Source organism: Zonotrichia albicollis, chromosome 11 (assembly GCF_047830755.1).
Source record: "Zonotrichia albicollis isolate bZonAlb1 chromosome 11, bZonAlb1.hap1, whole genome shotgun sequence".
Classification (NCBI taxonomy): domain Eukaryota; kingdom Metazoa; phylum Chordata; class Aves; order Passeriformes; family Passerellidae; genus Zonotrichia; species Zonotrichia albicollis.
In genome coordinates this window covers 16,919,480-16,940,377 of record NC_133829.1, presented here as the reverse complement: position 1 = coordinate 16,940,377, position 20,898 = coordinate 16,919,480, and the positions used below count along the sequence as shown (strand labels likewise).

Sequence of the window (20,898 nt, the reverse complement as noted above, 5' to 3'; positions counted from 1 at the left end):
GAACGGCCCTTGGAGAAGAACAGACCCCAACTTTCCATAAAGTCCCTTCATATTTCCATTGGAAATTCGTATTTATTGCCTTTCTTTGTTTGTTTTTTAAGGGAAAGTGTGCAAAGCTTTGCATTTAATGGTGCTCTGAGATGGGGATGAAACATCTCCCCACAGATGCCTCCCTAAAAGGCTGGGTTTGACCCATTGATTCCAGTTTTTCAGGGATAGAAAGCTACTCCCTATTTATAGTAAAGCCCTGAACTGATCCAGAGCTTGGCACCACCTTTCTGCCTTTACACAGGAGAAAGACCAGAATCAGCTCCCTTTGGGGTTAAAAACTTCCCCCAGTGCCACTGGAGTCACAGCCCTCTCATTTCCCACAGGAAAAAAGCCAATCCAGCGCACCAACTCACATTTTTAGGGATGATAGAGGGACATAGGGTGCTTTCCCCCCCGGCCAAAAAAAAAAAAAATTCCCACTGGAATAAGATCAGAAAGAGACTTAAAAGATGCTCATGTAATTATTTATTGGGTTAGAAATATGGTGTGGTTTCCATCCCAAAAAGGCACAAACAGGCAGGAATTGCTGCTCCATTTGCTTCACCTTCCCACTGGTAAAGCTGAATGCAGCAAAAGGCACCTCCTGCAAACCTGAAAACTCCTTAACCTGGATATAGAAATCTATTGCTTGATAAGGAAAAAAACCCCTGATATTAAAAAAGGCAGCAAATGCATAGTTAGTCTGAAAGCTGGAGAGTCCTGAAGTTCCCTGTCCATTTTCCCCAGTCCCTTGAGATTTTCATGGTAGGGATTGATTTAAAACCTCAATTTGTGAGTGGCTCTGCTGGTGGATTTTTATTTTTTTTTATCAGTAGGAACACTCATGAATTCACTCCACGAGTTTACATTCAAGGAATTTGGGTGTGTGGGTGCACCCGGGATAGGGTGGATGTTTTATTAATCTGGGTGGTGGATTTTTTTTTTAAATGAGTAGGAACACTCAGGAATTCACTCCACGAGTTTACATTCAAGGAATTTGGGTGTGTGGGTGCACCCGGGATAGGTCCCCTCGAGGTGGGTGCTGCTGAAGACTCCAGAACCTTTCTGAAGCAGCAGGAAGGATCCATTCCCAGTGGGGCAATGAGCTGGAAAAGAGGATTTCACCCCATGGGATAAGGCTGGGCAGGATTCCCTGAGAAGAACCTGCAGGTTTATATTTGTTTGGATGGAGGGAGCTGCCCAGGGCAGGTGGAGCACATCCCACCCTCCCCACCACAGGGTGCATCTCTCCAAGACACCTCTGGGAATCATCCATGTGGGAAGGGCTGATGGAGCTGGGAAGAGCCCCACAAAGTCCAGCTCTCGCCCCAGGAGAGGAACCATCCTCCAGAGGATACACAGCAAGGGGCAGAGCCTCCAACCCCCTGCAGCAGCTCACAGAGAGCTCTTCTCGGGGAACCGCTGCCGGATCTGGAAGGCTTCACACTTCTTGTACTTCATGGTCAGTCCGTACTGCGGGGTGATGTCCACCGGCTCCCCGGGCCGCAGGCTGAAGTGCAGCTGCTGCAGCAGCGTGGTGAGGAAGAGGAAGATCTCCCAGCGGCCGATGGTCTCGCCGGGGCAGCGGCGCCGGCCCAGCCCGAAGGCCAGAACCTTCTCGCCCTCGGCGCGGTTCAGCTCCGTCCCCGACGCACTCAGGAACCGCTCGGGCCTGAAGGCTGAGGGCTCCTTCCACAGCGCCCTGCGACACACAGGGGACACGTCGTCACAGGGGTGGAATAATCATTACGGTATATTACGGTGGTATATCACGGCGGTATATCACTTATGATATAATACATATAGTATTATAATGTATAATATATAGTATAATAGTAGATATAAAAATATAATATATTATTTATTTTAAAATATAATAAAAATAAAATTAAATTTTAAAATAAAACTTAAAAATAACATCAAAGTACAATACATTTTAAAAATAAAACAAAAGAATAAAAATATATAATATTGATTCCAGTTTTTCAGGGATAGAAAGCTACTCCTGATTTTTAGTGAAGCCCTGAACTGATCCAAAGCTTGGCACCACCTTTCTGCCTTTACACAGGAGAAAGACCAGAATCAGCTCCCTTTGGGGTTAAAAACTTAAAAAAGAAAAAATAATTTAAAAAATAAACTCAAATAAAATGTAATATATTATAATAAAATGTTACATAATGAAATAAAATATAATATATAAAATATGAGACATTATATATAATATATTTTTCCAGATTGCCAAGCCAGATGTATTCTATTTGCTATCTCTATGGTAGTTGTCTTTTGTCAAGTGGGCAGTTTTCCTTATCTCTTCCACAACCACTCCTCCCTCAGAGGAGACACCTGCTGATAACAGCTATTGAATGTCACTGCATGGCTGATAAGAACTCTAACATCCCATTGGGAGATGTGAGCCCAGAGGGAGGAGCCAAGCATTGCTACCCAGGTATAATCTAGAGATTCTGGAACGCCGGCACAGATTCTCCACTGGATTCCCCAGAGGAACAGCAGCTGTCTCTTCTCCCACTGGATCTTCAGAGGAAGAATACATCCTTCTCTACAGATCCCCCTTGCTCCAACAGAACCACCCTTGACACTGCAGGAGGGCTGAGCCACATTTCCAATGGGACTGCCACCAACACCCTGACCCACAGGGTGTCAGGTTGTGTTCTGACTCTGTCAGTGTTGGTTTAGTTTACTGCATTGTTCATTTTATCCTTTTATTTTCTTCCCTGTTAAAAGAACTGTTATTTCCTGCTCCCATATTTTTTGCTTGAGAGCCCCTTAATTTGAAATTTATAACAATATAGAGGAGTGGGGAGGATTTACATTCTCCATTTCAGGGGAGGCTCCTGCCTTCCTTAGCAGACTCCAGTCTTTCCAAACCAAGACATACATACATATATATATATATATATATATATATATATATAATATATTATAAAATAATTTGTGCTCAAAGAAATTAAAACCCTGGCATTTTTTGTACTAAAGCCAGTGTTGGGCAACAAGCAGTAATAGGCTAAGTGATAAGGATGGAGATGATGGAGATTCCAACACCAGGAGGACACTCTCCAGAGATGGATATTTCAAGGGGTTTTTTTCATCTGACATGACCCCAGCAGGAGGCATTTGAGAGGCATCATCAATAAGATAATATTCGATGCCAGAAGTTTATCCCAGAAAATTTCCACTGACTTCCAGGATTACAGCAATTATCTGCCAGTTCCGGGAAACTTGGCAGCAAGAAAGGAAAACCCAATAATATGCTAAAATATGCTAAAGAATGGCCCCTTCCAGAGCCCAAAAAGACTATAAAACAAGCCTCTTAGAAACTTTTGGAGACCCACGGGGACTTTGGTGCAATAGAAACCAAATCCTGGGTTCCCCAACTCTGATCACCTGGCTCAGAGTCAAATTGTCTGTAGCTTTTTCCAAATTTATACTTGGATTATTTAATAAATTTCCTTAATTACTAAATTGAAATATTCATTTATAACAGGGTCACGTAACAGCTTGTCCAGTGCCACCCCTGCCATGGCAGGGACACCTTCCACCATCCCAGGGTGCTCCAAGCCCTGTCCAGCTATAGGAATGTGCCCTCTGTTGACAGAGTGATCAAACTATCCTTTGTCTCCTTAAAAAGGAAAAAAGCCCAGAAGTTTCTGTCCTCAATTAGCAAAGAAGACACCTCATAGGACCTGGGGGACTTCACCTCAAAATTAAGTATAACAAATTGGACAGGAGCTAAAAAGTCCCTCCTAAGCAACTTAATGGAAAAAGAAGAGAACAAAGAAACAAATGGCTTTTGTGAGGTGTTTTACCAGGGGCAAGAACCTCTTGCACCAGGCTTGGTTTTTCTCTGTAAAGAGTTTGGTTATTTTGCCTTTTATTAAAACTTTCCTGTTTCCAACACTACCACAGAAGTCATCCTGCTCATTTTATGCCTTCTAGGGTAGCTGAGCTAACTTGGGTGTGATATAGATCTCCAAGAGTTTATGAGACTTGGCTTGTAGAGACCATACAGCATCCAGCCTGGCCTTGGACACTGCCAGGGATCCAGGGGCAGCCTCAGCTTCTCCTGTGCCAGGGCCTACCCACTCTCACAGGGAGGAATTCCCAGTTCCCAATATCCCATCCATCCCTGCCCTCTGGCAGTGGGAGCCATTCCCTGTGTCCTGTCTGTCCATCCCTTGTCCCCAGTCCCTCTCCAGCTCTCCTGGAGCCCTTTCAGGCCCTGCCAGGGGCTCTGAGGTGCCCCAGATCCCAGCTCCAGAGCAGAGGGTTCCAGCCCTTGGGCACTGTGATGGCTCTGACCCCCTGCAATGGGGTCAGTGACCAAAACCCCTCCTTGCAGAGAGGAGCTTTGCAGCACTGCCTCACCCCAACACCCAAAAACACCCTTGGCAAGCTCTGGTCCTGATTTACAGCACCAACTCATGTCAGATTCCATCAGCTCAGCCCAGGGCTGTGTTTGCCCAGGCAGACGCCAGAGATGGATTTCATTCCATCCATTTAATCCCAGCAGCCATAGAACCTGCAGCTTCATCACTGGGATCTGCCAGCAGCCCTTCAAACAGGGAAAACAGAGACCAGGGGGGTTTCCTGTGTGGAATCCTCTCAGCAGAACTTCCCAGCTTGCCCCAGTGCAGCTGCTGGGAGGCACCAGGTGGGATTTAACAGTGTGTCAGCTGGGAATTTCTGCTGGGATATGTGGAATCCTCTCTGCCCTAAGGACAGCGCTTCCATCCTACACTCAGGCAGGAGCAGGAGAGATTTCAGAAAGTTTCTGGCCTCTTGGGTGGGGTGTTTGGATACAAACATCGTGAGCTTTGATCCAAAACACCCCATCTGGGAACCCCCTCCTGGATCAAGCCTTAGCTAACTCCCTGCTGGAATGCCTCTGCTGGGAAGCAGTGGAGGGGCAGGATGGGGCTCTGCTTTCCAGTCCTCCCATCATTCCCACAGCTGATTATCAGCAACCACAACACGAGCCCGTGGACTTTAGCAGGGTCACATCACCACATTTTTCTCCCTTAAAAAGAGGAGTGAGCAATTCCCATTGAGCACATCCAGAGCTCGGATCACAGGATCTGCTTGGCAGCAGGATTTTCTGATTCCTGACTACCCAGCTGACTGAGCAGCTCATCAATTATGTAATCCCTCGTGCTGGGGAGCTGCTGAACTGGGGGCCAAGTCAAGCTGGACAGGCTCCATGCCCAGCAGAGCCAAGGATGGGCTCAGCATCAAACCCACACAATTTTTGGTCCAATCTACCCTTTTGTACACAATCCAGTTCTTTTTTGGCATGAGGATAGGCATGATCTGAATGCCAAGAGCAGCCACAGCAGCCTGGATGAGCAGGGAGGGTTTGGGATACTCACTCATCGTGGTTCACTTGCCACTGGTTGATGAACACACAGGTGTCCTTGGGGATGTAGTAGCCATTCAACGCTGTTGCTTTTGTTGTGCTGAAGGGAACAGAGGAGTTAGCTGAGACCCACAGCTCCTGACAAGCCAAAGCCCAACGAGTCCTGCAGGGGTTTCATCTTCAAAGCCCTATTTGTGCCCTTAGGACTGGCTAGGAAATACCCAGATTGTATTCAGGAGGTTTAAGAGTCTTGTCTTCACTTTCAACCACCAGAAAAATTCCAGTCTCACTTCACAGCTCATTCCAGATCAGTTGTGATATGGTTGCTTCCAGAGCAGGAAAAAAAATATAAACCCAGGGGTGCCCTGCCAGCAAAGGTTTGTGGGGTGAAACCACCCTCAAAACAAAGCATCCAACCCCAGAAGGGCAACAAGCTGGAATATTTCCCCCTCACAGGCATCAAAAACCCCAAAGAAGGCGTTGGCTGCCCCAGCCCGTACCTGTGAGGGATGGTGAAGGGCAGGAAGGAGGAATGCCTGAACATCTCCAGGATGAAGGCCTCCGTGTAGGGCAGCGTGCCCCGGTCCGAGAGGCGCGGCCGCCGCTCGCGCCCGATGGTGCGGTCTGGGGAGGGGGACGGGACAGGGTCAGCACCAGGGCTGAGCACAGAGAGCCCAGAGGGATGCGGGGCAGGGACTCACCCAGCTCCTCGTGGATCTTCTTCTGGACGTCGGGGTACAAGGCAACATACATGAGGCTCCAGGACAGGGCAGTTGCCACAGTGTCAAAGCCTGGGTGGGTGTGGAGGAGGCATTTAGAGATCACAAGAGGACAGGTGAGTGGGTGTTTCAGATTCCACTGCTCCAGATGTTTGCTCCCCCAAAAAGTGTTCAGGAGGGCACCCAAGAGCAGCTCCACAGACCCAAAGGTGCCCATGTGTCCACCCAGCATCTCCATGTCCCCACCCAGCCTCGTGTCCCAAAGATCCAATGCTGCCCTCAGAAACATTCCCACCTGCCCCAAAGAGGTCGTTGACGATGTTGATGATCTTCTCGTCGGAGAGCTTCACGTGGGCATCCTCCCCAGCACTGTTCTCCTGGCAGTGCTGAATCAGCGAGTCCGTGATGTCCCGGATGTGCCCCTGGGGAAGAATCCACAGAATTCCCAGAATGACCAGGTTGGAAGAGACCTTCAAGGTCATCAATCCAGCCCAGCCCCAACACCTCACCTAGACCTTGGCCCCCGGTGCCACATGCAGGTTGTGTTAAACACACCCAGGGATGGGGACTGCACCACCTCCCTGGGCAGCCATTCCAGAACTTTATCACCCTTTCTGTAAAAAACTTTTTCCTGATATCCAACCTAAATTTCCCTTGGTGCAGCTTGAGACTGTGTGCTCTGGTTCTAAATGTGTAGTCGATTAGAAGTGTGTAATGTCACAGCGTGGAAAACTTAGAGTTTGGGGTTTTAGAATATAGCAATAAATATAGAGCAAGATGGAGATTTTAGGATGGGGGCTGGTTGTTCTTCTTTACCTTCTTCTTCCTTCTTCTTCCTTCTTCTTCATGGGTTTGGGTGGTATTTTGTAACTGGCAATTTTGTAATTAGCTGTCATTTCTTAATTGGACAGTTTAGCCGTAAAAGACCTTGTAACAAGAGATAGTTAATAATTTTGTGCCTCCTTAATGAAAGACTGCAGAACTCACTGCTGTGAGACTGTAACAGAGATAATAAATAATAAACATCTGAGCCTGAAGGTGAACCACCATCTCAAGTGCCTTCAATCCCAGCCTTGACAGAGGCAGAAAAAAGAAGCCAAAAACCAGCAGAAGGGGACACTTGCAGGCATCTGCACCCACATCCAAGAGCATGTGAGCCCTTACCTTGTCAAAGGTGCTGTAATGATCCTGCACAATTTTCTGCACAAAGGCGTTGAAGCACCGGTTGATGTCCTTGAAGGCCTCCAGGGTGCGGTTGGGCAGGTAGCGGAGCGGGGGGATGAAGTCGGTGGGGTGGCCGCCCCCAGCCACCTCCCCAAACTCCTTCCCCAGGTCCACCACCCTGAGCAGCTCCTGGTCCTCGTGCTCGTAGCGCTTGCCAAAGCATATGGCACAGATGACGTTGGCCACCGACACCAACAGGTACTGGTTGAGGTCAATGCTCTTGTGCTCCTCCATGACCTGCAGGAACTTGGTGACCAGGTACTCGGCCTCCTTGGAGACGTGCTCCTCCAGCAGGCAGCTGCAGGACGACGTGGGGCTGGGCGCGATGGAGAAGCTCTTCAGGGCGCTCTGGGCCAGCCTCCTGCGCGCTTTCCACACCTCCCCGGAGTCGGGACTGAACGCCAGGCTCTGCCCGTTGGAGATGTAGTGAAAGCTGGGCAGGTCTGGTCTCCCCATGAAGTCGTCTGCTTGCTTGACCAGCGCTTGGCGGATGGTGTCCAGCCCGCTGAGCACCAGCACGGGCCGTGTCCCGATGCGCACCTCCATCACGTCCCCATAGCGCCGGCTCAGCCGCGTTAGCGCCAGGTGCGGGTCCGTGAGCAGCTCCAGCACGTTGCCCAGCACGGGAATGCCCCGCGGGCCCGGCGGCCGCCGCAGCCCCGCGGGCACGGCCGCCCGCAGCCGCTGCACCAGCAGCAGCACCGCGCAAAACGTGGCGGCCGCCAGCAGCGCCTCGCTGGCCCACACCGCCACGGGGCTCCCCAGCGGCCACATGGCAGCAGAGCTCGGGGTCACCGCCGCCTCCTCACGGACAGCCCTAAGGGAGGGAGCGCAGTGAGGGAGAGCCGGAGCAGCGCGGGGCTGAGCGCTGGAGGGGGGGACAGGGAGTGACAGCCCCATAGCAGCTCAGGGGATGGAGCTGCCCCCGCAGAACCGGCGGCACACGCTGGAGTTCTGTGAATGGTCCAAACGCACCCACCCATCCCTTAAGGGGGATCTCAACCCGTCAGAGACTTTGTGGCACCCCTTTCCTCACAGAAAACCCAAATCCCCACTGCCACAGCCATGGCTCCTGACCAGGGAAGCCACTCTTGTAAAACAAGGCATGGAGAACTGCAGCTCAGCAAATCCCAGGGAAGCAGGAGCAGAGGAACAGCAGCTCCTCCGTGAATGTGGTTCCAGGACCACCAAAGCCATCAGGAGTCACAGCCAGGAGGATGGACCTGTTGGTCACAGTATTGGGGACTTGGGGATGCCACGGAGCTGCTCTGTGAGAACACACAGCTCACTGGGTGAGCAGGGACACCTAAATGTCACCTTCCTGGTCCTATATCCACATTCAACCCCTCCCAAAACACAGAAGCTGACTCCAACCCATCAGAGACTTTGTGGCACCCCTTTCCCCACAGCAGACCCTCAGGAATAAACCAAAGATGGGTTAGGCGCTGGGGCTGGTCTCTGGGCTGACACACCTGCAGGTGTGACAGCACAGGACAGGAGCAGAGCTGGGTTTCACTTGTGATCCACAATTGCTGCACTTTAGGAAACTCCTCACAGTAAAAAGCAGAGCTTTTGCTAGCCAAGAGCGGGAGGAATAGATCCCCCAACTTTTTGTCTACGTGCCAGGGAAGTAAAGGTGCTCTCTTAACCACAGGACCTTTGTTTCATCCTCAAAGATTTTTTCCAGAGCACTCGGCTGGAGGAGAGCTGATCCTGATTTGAGTCACCGAACCACCACTCCCGAGCAGTGCCAGGGATCATCCCTGATCGAACCATGGCATGAAAAATAACCCTGCCTGCAGCGGGGGCCAGTGGGATGGGTGCATCCCGCTCCCAGCTCTGCCACAAACCATGGAATCACAGAATCCCTGAAGTTCGAAGGGACTCCTAAGGATCACCGAGCCCAATTCCCAACTCCTCACGGGAAGAAATCCATCTGAAAGCCCCGAGCAGGGCTGGGAGGAGGTTGGCTGTTAAATCTCCCCTTCCCTCGGGTTTGGCAGGGTTCCACAGGCACCCACGGGGGAGATTCCAGGGGGGCTCTGGTGACCTCGCAGGCAGCGGGTGCAGCTCAGCCGGGACCCCTTCCCAGCCTTCGGCAGCGCCAAGACCCGCGAGGGGAGCGTTACCCCCAGGCCCCTCCCAAATCACCTTCCAGCAGGTGGGGGGAGGATGCTGCTGGGGTCGGAAAGGCAGGACAGCCCACGGCAGGGCTGTCCATCACCCAGGGGTGCTGAAAGAGTCCCCCCCAGCCCCAGTCCATGGCGGTGCGGGCTCTCCGGTACTCACCTCGGTAGGAACGGTGCGGAGCGGCGGGAAGAGCCCGGTCCCGCGGCAGGTGCCCGCTGCCCGCCGCTCCTGCTTTATATGCATCGCCCCGCGCGCTGATTGGCCAGGCCGCCTCCCGCCACGTGACCCACAACTCCCCAAGAACTCCCCGGACCCCCCCCATCCCCCCAATCCCCGGTTCCCCCCATTCTCCGGGGCTCCCCCCACGCGTGGGGTGCGGGACCCCCGCTCCGTGCGCATCCCTTGGGGAGAGGCTGCGAGGCGGGCATGGGAGGGTCAGGAAAGGGAGGGGGGGGGGGTCCCGATAAGTCGTGGCGTGGGGTGCGGGGGTGCGGGGGTGTCGGTGCCGCCCGTGGGTTCCAGCACGGGGCGGGCATCGCGTGCGAAGAGGGCGGGATGTTTGGGCAAACCCGCACCGCCCCGGTCACTCCAGTCACGCTACCGGCAGGATCTTAAAGGCGCCGGTCCCGCGCCCCGCTGCTCCCCAGGACCCCCTCGGGGGCCGGCCCGGCTGCCCCGCTCGCCCCCAGACCCAGAGGGTTCCGTCCAGCCCCGGTGCCCGCAGCCGCGGCACATTCCCGGAGCCGCGGGCACAGCGGCAGCGTGGGAAACCCGCCCCGGGCGGCGCCGTGCGGGCCGGGAGAGGGGGACTGGCGGGTTCGGCTCCGCGAACACGCGGGGATGAGCGCGGACCGCTCGCCGCGGGGTTCGGCCATCGCGCACCCCCGTCCCGCAGCCGCTGTGCCCGGTAGGGCAGAGCGAGGCCACCGGCTCCGTGCGTGTCCCCGCACCTCGGGCTGCGGGACCGCCACACAGCTCCGCAGGGACCCGGCGGGGGACATGGGCGGCGGGGCAGCCCCGGGGGTCACGGCCCTGCCTGCCCCGGCCCGGTTAAAGATTGTCCAGGTTCGCGTGAGAAGCGGCCGTGCCCTGTGTCACCTCTGCCCCCTGGGACAGGGCCACCCGAGGGGCGAGGTGGGGCTGGCATGGGGCACAGGGTGCAGCCGGAGGGAGGCGGGCACGGATGGTGCAGCCAGGGTGGATGGTCGGGGTCCGAAGAGGGGCTCGGGCAGAGTTTGAAGCCCCCAGCCCCGCTCCCCGCGGGGTGACAGGCCAGGTCCTGCCCTGCAGCGAGGACAAGGGCGACCAGCCCGCTCCCAAAATCTGTCCCCTCCGCCCTCATCTTTGTTCCCAGCCCAGCCGCCACGAGGTGGGAGATAGGCCAGATAGGGGGGATAGGGGGTCCCGCCCCGCCGGGGGGTCCCGGGGGTGGCGTTAGGGACATCGCGTGCGAAGGGGCTCCGGCCAGACCCGGGAGGGCCGTCCTGGTCACTCGCAGTCACGCTACGGGTGGGTGGGGGGGGAAATGGTTTTTAAAGGACCAGGGCGGTGTCCTCCCGTCCAGGAGCCCGGCCCGGGGTCAGGGCGGCGCCGGAGCAGCTCAGCATCAGCTCCCCCCAGGGCTGGCTGCGGGCTGGGGAGCTTGGGGGGAGTCCCCAACACTGGGGACAGTCGTCGGTGTCAATAGAGGTGCCCTCTGCCGCAGGAGGCTGCATCACCTGCGACGGGACGGCACTGCCCCTGTCACTCCTGTCCCCTCGAGAGGACACGGCCATCCCAGCCCTTTCCAGCCACGAGGAGAGGGAGAGGAGGGAGTGCCGCCTGAAATGTCCCCTCTTAGCGCCAGGCGACACGGAGCGGAGCGGGGCTGCTGGCCACAAACGTCACAAAGGTGCCCCAAGGCTGGGGACACTCGTCAGGGCGTCCATAAAGCCCGGCCGGGGATGGCTCTGGCACCTCATACGACACCGGGCACAACGCTCTGTGTGTCTGTCCGAGTGTCCCCGCGTCCCTCCCGCTCGTGTTTCCGCACGGAGCCGCATCCGTGTGCTGGACAGGCTCGGGGCTGCCAACCCCTCCGTGTCCCTCGGGCGTGGGCACGGGCTGGTGTCACGCACGCCGTGCCACGCGTGGCTGCGGGCACCGTCACCGTGCCGCTGCCGCCTGTCCCCGCACGCACAGCCCGGCGCCGCGGGGTGGTGACACACGGAGGGGACAGCGACACCCAGCAGGGACAGGGGGCTGGCAGCGTCCCCGGGGATCCGCGGGCTCAGCAAAGGCGGCTGAGGGTGTTTTGGGGTGTTTTTGGGGTGTTTTCGGGGTGTGAGGCTGCCTGGCAGCAACTCTTAACGCTGCTCTCATCAGGTGGCACCCTGCCCTCGCACGGCTTGGCAGCCACGGGGAGGGATGGGACAGGCTGGCAGAGGGTCCTGGGGAACCTCTCCGGGACTCTCCCCAGCTTTTCCAGAGCTTTGGGATGCGATGGGTGAGGAGTGAGGGGGTTCAGCATCAGCACAAGGTCTGGAATGCTGCTGGGGAGGGAGAGGGGTCACTCAGCCCCCCAACCCCACCCCCTGCAATGGGTCCGGGTGGATCCATAGGGATGGGAGGATCCAGCCTCCTGGACGAGCCCTGCTCCTGCAGCCTCCCTCCCCAACAGCGTTCCCAAGAGTCCTGCCGGGGCCAGGAGGGCTGCGGCATTCCCGGGAATTACCAGCAGGAATATTAGCAGCCGGGGTTTTGTAATTGTTCTTGCCAAACATTAATGAACGGCCTCATTGCTATTAACGAGCCCGATTAGACCAGATGTTGAAAGCCTTTATTAAATATTAGCTCAGCTTTTACCTGGGCCAAATTCCCCTTGGAATTTTCGAAGACTGAAGGAAACTTCGTGCCAGACTACCAGACTCTGGCTCATTCCTGCTCATCCCAGCTGCACTTTCCAAACTCCCCTGAATTTTGCCCCGCCTGGAGCAGCAGCCCCGCTGGCACGAGCATTTCCCTGCTGGGTGTCACCCAATGTTTATGGGATGAGCTGCCCCAGCCTTGCCCCGTTCTGCCCCTTCACCTCTCCTATCTGCCGGGCTCACCTCCTCCCCTCTGCCCCGCCACTCCTCCTCCTCCTCGCTGCCTGTTTGCCCCGAGGAGCCGGGGGAAGCGAGCCAGCCGCCTTCTCACGCAAACCTGGCCAATCGTTAACCTGAGCCTGGCTCTGCCCCTGGCCCGGAGGATCCTGCTGCCACCACCGCTCCCGGGGCAGAGGACCTGCTGGATCATTCCCCAGGGATGGATGGCGAATGTCACCAACGTGTCCCCTCGCTCACAGCCTGCAGCTCTCAGAGTGGCCATGGAGGTGACAGCCCTCTCTGGCTGCTGGGAACAGCCTGGCCAGACCAGAAAAGATTTTTTGGGGAAATGCTGGCACCCACATTCCACAGGCAAGCAATGCTGACAACATGTTCTACATCCTCTGCAAGACAGGGCTTAGGGACCCCCTTCTGCCTCCCCACAGCAGGCTCCAGGGCCTGGCCCAGGAGGAGAAGTCACCCTTCCTGCCCTAGAGCTTCCTGGAGGGAAGAAAGGCTCTTCCCTGGCTTCTTGGGCAGGCTCCAGGCAGGGTCAGGCCCGTTTGTTAATGGGTAGCTACTGCCAAGGGCTTTTGTCACGGGAGGAGGGAGATAAATACCCAGTGGTGCAGGGAGATAAATACCCAGTGGTGCAGTGAGGGTAGAGATTAGACAGCTGTGGACTCCCGGGTGGCAGGAGGAGAAGGACCAGGCAGAGGAGAACGAGGTGACAGGAGAAGAAGGTTGAGGAGACAGAGGAGGATTCTCCCCTGCTCCTGGTGCCAATCCCTGCTGGGAGCCTTGGGCAGTAAAACCAACCAGGTAGGAGACAGCTTCTGTGTTTTGGGAAGGGTTGAACATGGATATAGGACCAGGAAGGTGACATTTAGGTGTCCCTGCTCACCCAGTGAGCTGTGTTCTCACAGAGCAGCTCCGTGGCATCCCCAAGTCCCCAATACTGTGACCAGCAGGTCCATCCTCCTGGCTGTGACTCCTGATGGCTTTGGTGGTCCTGGAACCACATTCACGGAGGAACTGCTGTTCCTCTGCTCCTACTTCCCTGGGATTTGCTGAGCTGCAGTTCTCCATGCCTTGTTTTACAAGAGTGGCTTCCCTGGGCAGGAGCCATGGCTGTGGCAGTGGGGGTTTGGGTTTTCTGTGAGGAAAGGGGTGCCACAAAGTCTCTGATGGGTTGAGGACCTCCTTAAGGGATGGGTGGGTGTGTTTGGACCATTCACAGATCTCCAGCGTGTGCCAGCGGGGCTGCAGGGGCAGCTCCATCCCCTGAGCTGCTTAGTGGCTGTTGCTCCCTGTCCCTGGTCCTTGTCCCTGTCAGGAACACCTGCAGGTATCTCAGCCTGGAGACCAGCCCCAGCTCCTAACCCTGAGAGTTCTGCACCTGAGGGGTCTGCACACCAGTCTAAGGGTCTGGTGCAGGGAAAGGGGTGCTGCAAAGTCTCTGACGGGTTGAGATCCCCCTTAAGGGATGGGTGGGTGTGTTTGGACCATTCACAGAACTCCAGCGTGTGTTGCAGGGGCAGCTCCATCCCCTGAGCTGCTATGGGGCTGTCACTCGCTGTCCCAGTGTCAGGAGCACCCTCAGCGCTCAGCCCCGCGCTGCTCCGGCTCTCCCTCACTGCGCTCCCTCCCTTAGGGCTGTCCGTGAGGAGTCGGCGGTGACACCGAGCTCTGCTGCCATGTGGCCGCTGGGGAGCCCCGTGGCGGTGTGGGCCAGCGAGGCGCTGCTGGCGGCCGCCACGTTTTGCGCGGTGCTGCTGCTGGTGCAGCGGCTGCGGGCGGCCGTGCCCGCGGGGCTGCGGCGGCCGCCGGGCCCGCGGGGCATTCCCGTGCTGGGCAACGTGCTGGAGCTGCGCACGGACCCGCACCTGGCGCTAACGCGGCTGAGCCGGCGCTACGGGGACGTGATGGAGGTGCGCATCGGGACACGGCCCGTGCTGGTGCTCAGCGGGCTGGACACCATCCGCCAAGCGCTGGTCAAGCAAGGAGAGGACTTCATGGGGCGACCCGACCTCTACAGCTTTCGCTTCGTCGCGGATGGGCAGAGCCTGACGTTCAGCCCCGACTCCGGGGAGGTGTGGAAAGCGCGCAGGAGGCTGGCCCAGAGCGCCCTGAAGAGCTTCTCCATCGCGCCCAGCCCCACGTCGTCCTGCAGCTGCCTGCTGGAGGAGCACGTCTCCAAGGAGGCCGAGTACCTGGTCACCAAGTTCCTGCAGGTCATGGAGGAGCACAAGAGGTTTGAGCCCTACCGGTACGTGGTGGTGTCGGTGGCCAACGTCATCTGTGCCATGTGCTTCGGCAAGCGCTACGAGCACGAGGACCAGGAGCTGCTCGGGCTGGTGAATTCCACAGAGAAGTTCACTGCTGTCACTGCTGCTGGCAACCCCGCCGACTTCATCCCCCTGCTCCGCTACCTGCCCAGCCGCAGCATGAAGCTCTTCATCGACTTCAACAGGTACCTCCTCAGCTTCCTGCAGAAGAGGGTCAAGGAGCATTACGAGAGCTACGATGAGGTGAGAGCTGGCAGGACCTTCCCCTGCTCTCCTCCCCTCTCTGTCAGCGAGGTGTTTGTGTTCTGGCAGCCATTGTCTCTCCCCAGTCCTCCTCCTCCTCACAGAATCATAGAGAATTATGGAATCATGGAATATCCTGAGCTGGCTCACATGTGGATCATCCAATCCAGTTCCTGGCCCTGCACACACACCCCAACATCCCTGACAGTGTTGTCCAAACTCTCCTGGAGCTCTGGCAGCCTTGAGGCTGTGCCCATTCCCTGGGGAGCCTGTGCAGAGCCCCACCACCTCTGGTGAGGTGATGGGATAAACAGAAACTGTCAAGGACTTCTGTTTTATCTGCTTCATTTTATAGCAATCATTGCCTGTTTTGCTTCCTGATATCCTTGTACCATTTTCCTGAAGTTCCACCCAAACCTTCCCAGACTCAGCTTCATGAGCCTCTCAGGATCTCCTCCATTCCCTGTGTGATGTGCCCAGCCTGGTGGTTGAACCTCGGGTTCCTCGGAGAACCCTCTCCTTGTTTCCACAGGGACCACAGGAGCTGAGGGGTGGTGCTCCCCAGAGCTCGTGTGGCCCCAGGCTCCCCCAGTACTCTGTGGGGCCGCCCAGGATCACCCACCCCTCTGCAGCCCTGCTCCATGACCTTGCCTCCTCTTCCTCACAGAACAACATCCGGGACATCACGGACTCCCTCATTGAGCAGTGCCTGGACAAAAAACTGGGAACCAACACAGCCACGCAGATCCCCAAGGAGAAGATCGTCAACCTCGTGAACGACCTCTTTGGAGCAGGTATCCTTCACCTTTCCTCAGCTCTGGCAGGTGCTCTCAGGTCTTCTCCAGCTCCTCCTGCCTGACCCTACCTTGTCCAACAAGCAGGCAGCTGGTCTGGGTCTAAGCACTCGCCCTCCTCCTCTGGAAAAGTGAAGGGCATGGGTTATGTAGCTCAGCTGAACCTCACCATTTAGAGTGGTTTTTCCAGGCTGAGGGACATGTCTGTGGGCTGATTCACCTTTCTGTGGAAATTCCCCCAGTTCTGGAGAAGCTGTACAAACCTGACACAACCCAGGAGCGGGACAGGCTGAGAGAACAGGATATTTTAGCAAAGTTTGTTATGGCAGCCCCAAGCCCTGCTGCGTGTCCAGGATGTCCCCTTCCTCCTCAGCCAGCCCAGACTCCTCTGTGAGATGGTCAGCCCTCAGGCCAGGGTGGGTGCTTCTCAGGTTTTGTGTTGCTGGAATGACTCCCACGGTATTAAAAGTCTTTTTACCCAGCCCCAAGCTATCGGAGAAGTCAAGATTCCTCGCCTCTGCTTTTCAAGGTTGTTTATTTTCTCTATCTAATACATTCTTTTTCGGACCTGCTGAAGTCTGTCCAGCAGGTTGGGTTGTGGCACAGTGACAGCCCTTGTGGTGGTGTTCCCTTTTTATACTAAGAACTACCTGTACTTTATCTACAATAATTTTCCAATACCTATCACCTATGTTAGACAGTTTGTCTCTGTCCTAAACCAATCCAAAAGTGTCACCATCACAGCAGAAGATGGACGACAAGAAGAAGAAGAAGAAGAAGAAGAAGAAGAAGAAGAAGAAGAAGAAGAAGAAGACGACGACGACGGCTAGGACATGCCCATATTGCTCCATTTTGCTTCTTGCCCCCCATTCTAAAACCCCAAAATTCTACTTTTTGACCTGGTGATAAATTCACTATCATTCTACTCAAAATCTTGTGGCTTGCAAATCTTCACACAAAGTTGGTCATTGTTTCCATGGGCTAAAATCAAAGGCTCAGGTGGTTTTGACTCTGTGCCAAGGTCTCTGAGCCCCTTGCCAGGGTCTGGAATCACCCAGGGCAGCCAGAAGGATGTCCTGGGTTCTGGCAGGTGCTGTGCTGAGCTCACCCACAGCCCATCCTTTTTGCCCAGGCTTCGACACCGTAACCACAGCCCTGTCCTGGAGCCTCATGTACCTTGTGACGAACCCCGACATCCAGAAGAAGATCCACGAGGAGCTGGGTGAGTCCCTGCCCCGCACCCCTCTGGGCTCTCTGTGCTCAGCCCTGGTGCTGACCCTGTCCCGTCCCCCTCCCCAGACCGCACCATCGGGCGTGAGCGGCGGCCGCGCCTCTCGGACCGGGGCACGCTGCCCTACACGGAGGCCTTCATCCTGGAGATGTTCAGGCATTCCTCCTTCCTGCCCTTCACCATCCCTCACAGGTACGGGCTGGGGCAGCCAACGCCTTCTTTGGGGTTTTTGATGGCTGCGAAGGGGAAATATTCCAGCTTGTTGCCCTTCTGGGGTTGCATCCTTTGTTTTGAGGGTGGTTTCACCCCACAAAACTTTGCTGGCAGGGCACCCCTGGGTTTATATTTTTTTTCCTGCCTTGGGAGGAACCACATCACAACTGATCTGGAATGAGCTGTGAAGTGAGGCTGGAATTTTTCTGGTGGTTGAAAGTGAAGGCAAGACTCTTAAACCTCCCGAATACAATCTGGGGTATTTCCTAGCCAGTCCTAAGGGCAGAAAGAGGGCTTTGAAGATGAAACCATTGCAGGACTCGTTGGGCTTTGGCTTGTCAGAAGCTGTGGGTCTCCTCTAACTCCTTTCTTCCCTTCAACACAACAAAAGTGACGATGCTGAACAGTGGTGGGCTGGCACAGCTGCTCCAGGGATGAGGTGGCCTTGAGGCACCATGTTACAGCTCATGGAGGACACAACTGTCCCCACAAAACCACCCCTTTGGGTCACACCCTTCAGGAGCAGCCTGCCAGTCCCCTGAGGACGCAGAAGAACCCGCTCTCGATCTTTTCTCTCCCCAGCACCACCAAGGACACGGTGTTGAACGGCTACTTCATCCCGAAGGATCGCTGCGTGTTCGTCAACCAGTGGCAGGTGAACCACGACGAGTGAGTACCGTGAGGCACAAACCCTCCAGTGCTGGAAAACAGGTCCTTTTCTGTGCTGGCAAACAGGTCCCCTCCCGCAGGGACAAACAGGGCCCCTCCCGTGGTGGCAAACCATCAGGGATGTTCTTCCCAACAGTTCCCACCTGTCTTGGTTTGGAAAGACAGGAGTCTGCTAAGTAAGGCAGGAGCCTCCCCTGAAATGGAGAATGTGAACCCTCCCCACCCCTCCGAATTGCTGTAAATTTTAAATTAAGGGGCTCTCAAGCAAAAATATGGGAGTAGGAAATAACAGTTCTTTAATAGGGAAGAAAAACAAATAAAAACAATGCAGTGCACTAGAACAACACTGCCAGAGTCAGAACCCAACCTGACACCCTGTGGGTCAGGGTGTTGGTGGCAGTCCCATTGGAAATGTGGCTCAGCCCTCCTGCAGTGTCAGGGCTGGTTCTGTTGGAGCAAGGGGGGTCTGTAGAGAAGGATGCATTCTTCCTCTGAAGATCCAGTGGAAGGAGAGGCAGCTGCTGTTCCTCTGGGGAATCCCTTGGAGAAGCTGTGCTGGTGTTCCAGAATCTCCAGATTATATCTGGGTAGCAATGCTTGGCTCCTCCCTCTGGGCTCACATCTCCCAAGGGGATGCTGTAGTTCTTATCAGCCATGCAGTGACATTCAATAGCTGTTATCAGCAGATGTCTCCTCCAGAGGGAGGTGTGAATGTGGTCACTCAAAGAGAGAGATAAGGCAAACTGCCCACTTGACAAAGATAATCTGCCACACAGATGGTAATAGAAAACACCTTGCATTGCAATCTGGAGCACCACCTTCCAGTGTCCCCTCAACACCCACCCCCAGGAGAAACCATCCCAACACCCGATGTTCTCCCTTCCAGGAAGCTTTGGAAGGACCCAGAGACCTTCAACCCCGAGCGTTTCCTCAGCGCTGACGGGACCAAGGTGAACAAAGAGGACGGGGAGAAGGTGCTGGCGTTTGGCCTGGGGAAGAGGAGGTGCATCGGGGAGAACATTGCCCGCTGGCAGGTGTTCCTCTTCCTGACCACGCTGCTGCAGCAGCTGGAGTTCAGCGTCTGCGAGGGCGGCACCGTGGACATGACCCCGCTCTACGGGCTGTCCCTGAAGCACAAGAGGTGTGAGCACTTCCAGGCCAGGCAGCGCTTCCCCACCAAGGGCAGGAGCTGAGCGGCGGGCACAGACACCTCCAGGGTGTCCTGCCAGCAGAGCTGAGTCTGGAACAACTGTGTAGGCTGATGGGATAAACTGAAACCTTTGATACTTTTGCTTTATCTGCTTTGTTTTGTAGCAATTGTTGCCTGTTTTGTTTCCTGGTCTTTCTAACATTAGATATTCCATTAAATGTTGGATATTCCACCAAACTCAGTCTTGGACCTTATCCTTTGGGAGTCGCTCTCTGATGGATGCAGGACAGCCAACCCATGCCATAACCCCACAGCCCCCAACAGAATTACAGAATTATGGAATTGTTTAGGTTGGAAAAGGCTTTATTATCATCAAGGCCACCACTAACCCGTGTCCCCACGTGCCGCATGTTTTGACACCCCCAGGGATGGTGACTCCACCACTGACCAACTTCATGGTCAAGAAATTTTCCCAATATCTAAACCTGGCCTGGGGCAACTTGAGCCTTCATCCACCTCCTCCACCATGGTCGGTGGTGGCCCTGGAAGACACAAGGGAGGACACAAAGAAGGACACAAGGAAGGGCACAAAGAGGAACACAAGGGAGGACACAAGAAAGGACATAAGGAAGGACACAAGGAAGGATACAAGAAAGGACACAAGGGAATAGACAAGGGAGAACATAAAGAAAGACACAAGGGAAGACACAAGGGAGGACACAAGGAAGGACACCTTCAGCCCTGGCTGCTGGGAAAGCCAAACTGCTGCTGTTCTGGACTGGAACAAAGGTGTTTTCACGGCAGGAAAATAATGACACCCAGGAGTTGCTCCAGCTCAAACCCAAGAGTTTACATTGGCTGCCAGTCAGCCTATGCCAACAGAGCCAGATGCCTCCTTTTCCCCAGCTTTGCACGCAAAGCCACCCCAGCCAGCCCCAGCACCTGGCAGCAGGGATGACACGGGGACAGGCACCACCCCGGGGCAGCACGCTCTGTCCTGCACCCATGCTAGGGGAAGGTTCTGCCCCCACGGCCCCAGACCCCGAGCAGTGGGGCTGCAGCCAGAGCTCCTGCCATGTCCAAATGCCAATCACTCATCAGGCATTGCACAAAAGCTTCCCAGAAGAGGCAGAGATGAAAGCGCGGTGGGGAAGAGAACGGGGAAGCCGATTGCCCAAGAATTCGGGGAGATCCTGGCTTGTCCAGACCTGCTAAAGCAGCCTGAGGGAAAAGCAGTGACTCTGTGTGTCCAGGCCCTGCTTGGTCACCATTTCTTGCTGGTGACAGCCTCAGAGCCACCCGAATTCTTTGAGCCAGCACAAGCAGCTGTTGGCATCACACCAGCTTTGTCTTCCCCATTGAACATCATGATCCCAATATGGTAGGAAAAGCACTGGAGGGGAAGGTCCAAACCTGCTGCAGGCTACCAAAAGGCATTGGAAAAAAACATGGAAGGACGCTTTAGGACAACCCATGAGGTTCACCAGCCAAATAACAGCTCCACCAACTATGACAAGGACACAGGTCAGTGCACCAAAATCCCAAACCCACTTCCCACAAGGGACATCCCACAGGTCAGTGCACCAAAATCCCAAACCCATTTCCCACAGGGGACATCCCACAGGTCAATGCACCAAAAACCCAAACCCATTTCCCATGAGGAGCATCCCAAGGCCAGCATTCCCCTGCTGCAGGAGAAGGTGTTATCATCCACTGGAGGTGCACCTCAGTGCCTACCCTGGTGACTCAGAAGTTCAGTGAGATTGCTGGG

The 20,898-nt window shown here is 55.3% G+C and overlaps 2 protein-coding genes across 2 annotated transcripts; one reads left to right on the top strand and one right to left on the bottom strand.

Annotated features, from left to right (window-relative positions):
• Positions 1-504: 504 nt before the first annotated feature.
• Positions 505-9,681, bottom strand: LOC102067371 (cytochrome P450 1A4). The gene is made up of 7 exons (XM_074549568.1): positions 9,634-9,681; positions 7,285-8,161; positions 6,416-6,542; positions 6,103-6,192; positions 5,902-6,025; positions 5,415-5,501; positions 505-1,732 (listed from the first exon to the last, which is right to left on the bottom strand). Exons 2-7 carry the CDS (start codon positions 8,116-8,118, stop codon positions 1,426-1,428), a joined length of 1,569 nt encoding a protein of 522 aa, XP_074405669.1. The 5' UTR covers positions 8,119-8,161; positions 9,634-9,681; the 3' UTR covers positions 505-1,425.
• A 3,496-nt stretch (positions 9,682-13,177) lies between these two features.
• On the top strand, positions 13,178-19,383 carry LOC102067539 (cytochrome P450 1A5-like). The gene is made up of 7 exons (XM_074549567.1): positions 13,178-13,361; positions 14,194-15,070; positions 15,738-15,864; positions 16,997-17,086; positions 17,164-17,287; positions 17,891-17,977; positions 18,864-19,383. The coding sequence occupies exons 2-7, from the start codon at positions 14,237-14,239 to the stop codon at positions 19,168-19,170; spliced, it is 1,569 nt and encodes a 522-aa protein (XP_074405668.1). The 5' UTR covers positions 13,178-13,361; positions 14,194-14,236; the 3' UTR covers positions 19,171-19,383.
• The last annotated feature ends 1,515 nt before the right edge of the window (positions 19,384-20,898 follow it).

What these genes read in the sequence shown, in the direction of transcription:
- LOC102067371 (XM_074549568.1), bottom strand. Translation starts at nt 8,118, where the DNA reads ATGTGGCCGCTGGGGAGCCCCGTGGCGGTGTGGGCCAGCGAGGCGCTG. An exon ending in ATTACAGCACCTTTGACAAG is followed by an intron (nt 6,543 to 7,284) that starts GTAAGGGCTCAC and finishes ATTCTTCCCCAG; the next exon opens with GGGCACATCCGGGACATCAC. An exon ending in GAAGATCCACGAGGAGCTGG is followed by an intron (nt 6,026 to 6,102) that starts GTGAGTCCCTGC and finishes CCCCCTCCCCAG; the next exon opens with ACCGCACCATCGGGCGCGAG.
- LOC102067539 (XM_074549567.1), top strand. Translation starts at nt 14,237, where the DNA reads ATGTGGCCGCTGGGGAGCCCCGTGGCGGTGTGGGCCAGCGAGGCGCTG. An exon ending in GAACGACCTCTTTGGAGCAG is followed by an intron (nt 15,865 to 16,996) that starts GTATCCTTCACC and finishes CTTTTTGCCCAG; the next exon opens with GCTTCGACACCGTAACCACA. An exon ending in CCCTTCACCATCCCTCACAG is followed by an intron (nt 17,288 to 17,890) that starts GTACGGGCTGGG and finishes TTCTCTCCCCAG; the next exon opens with CACCACCAAGGACACGGTGT.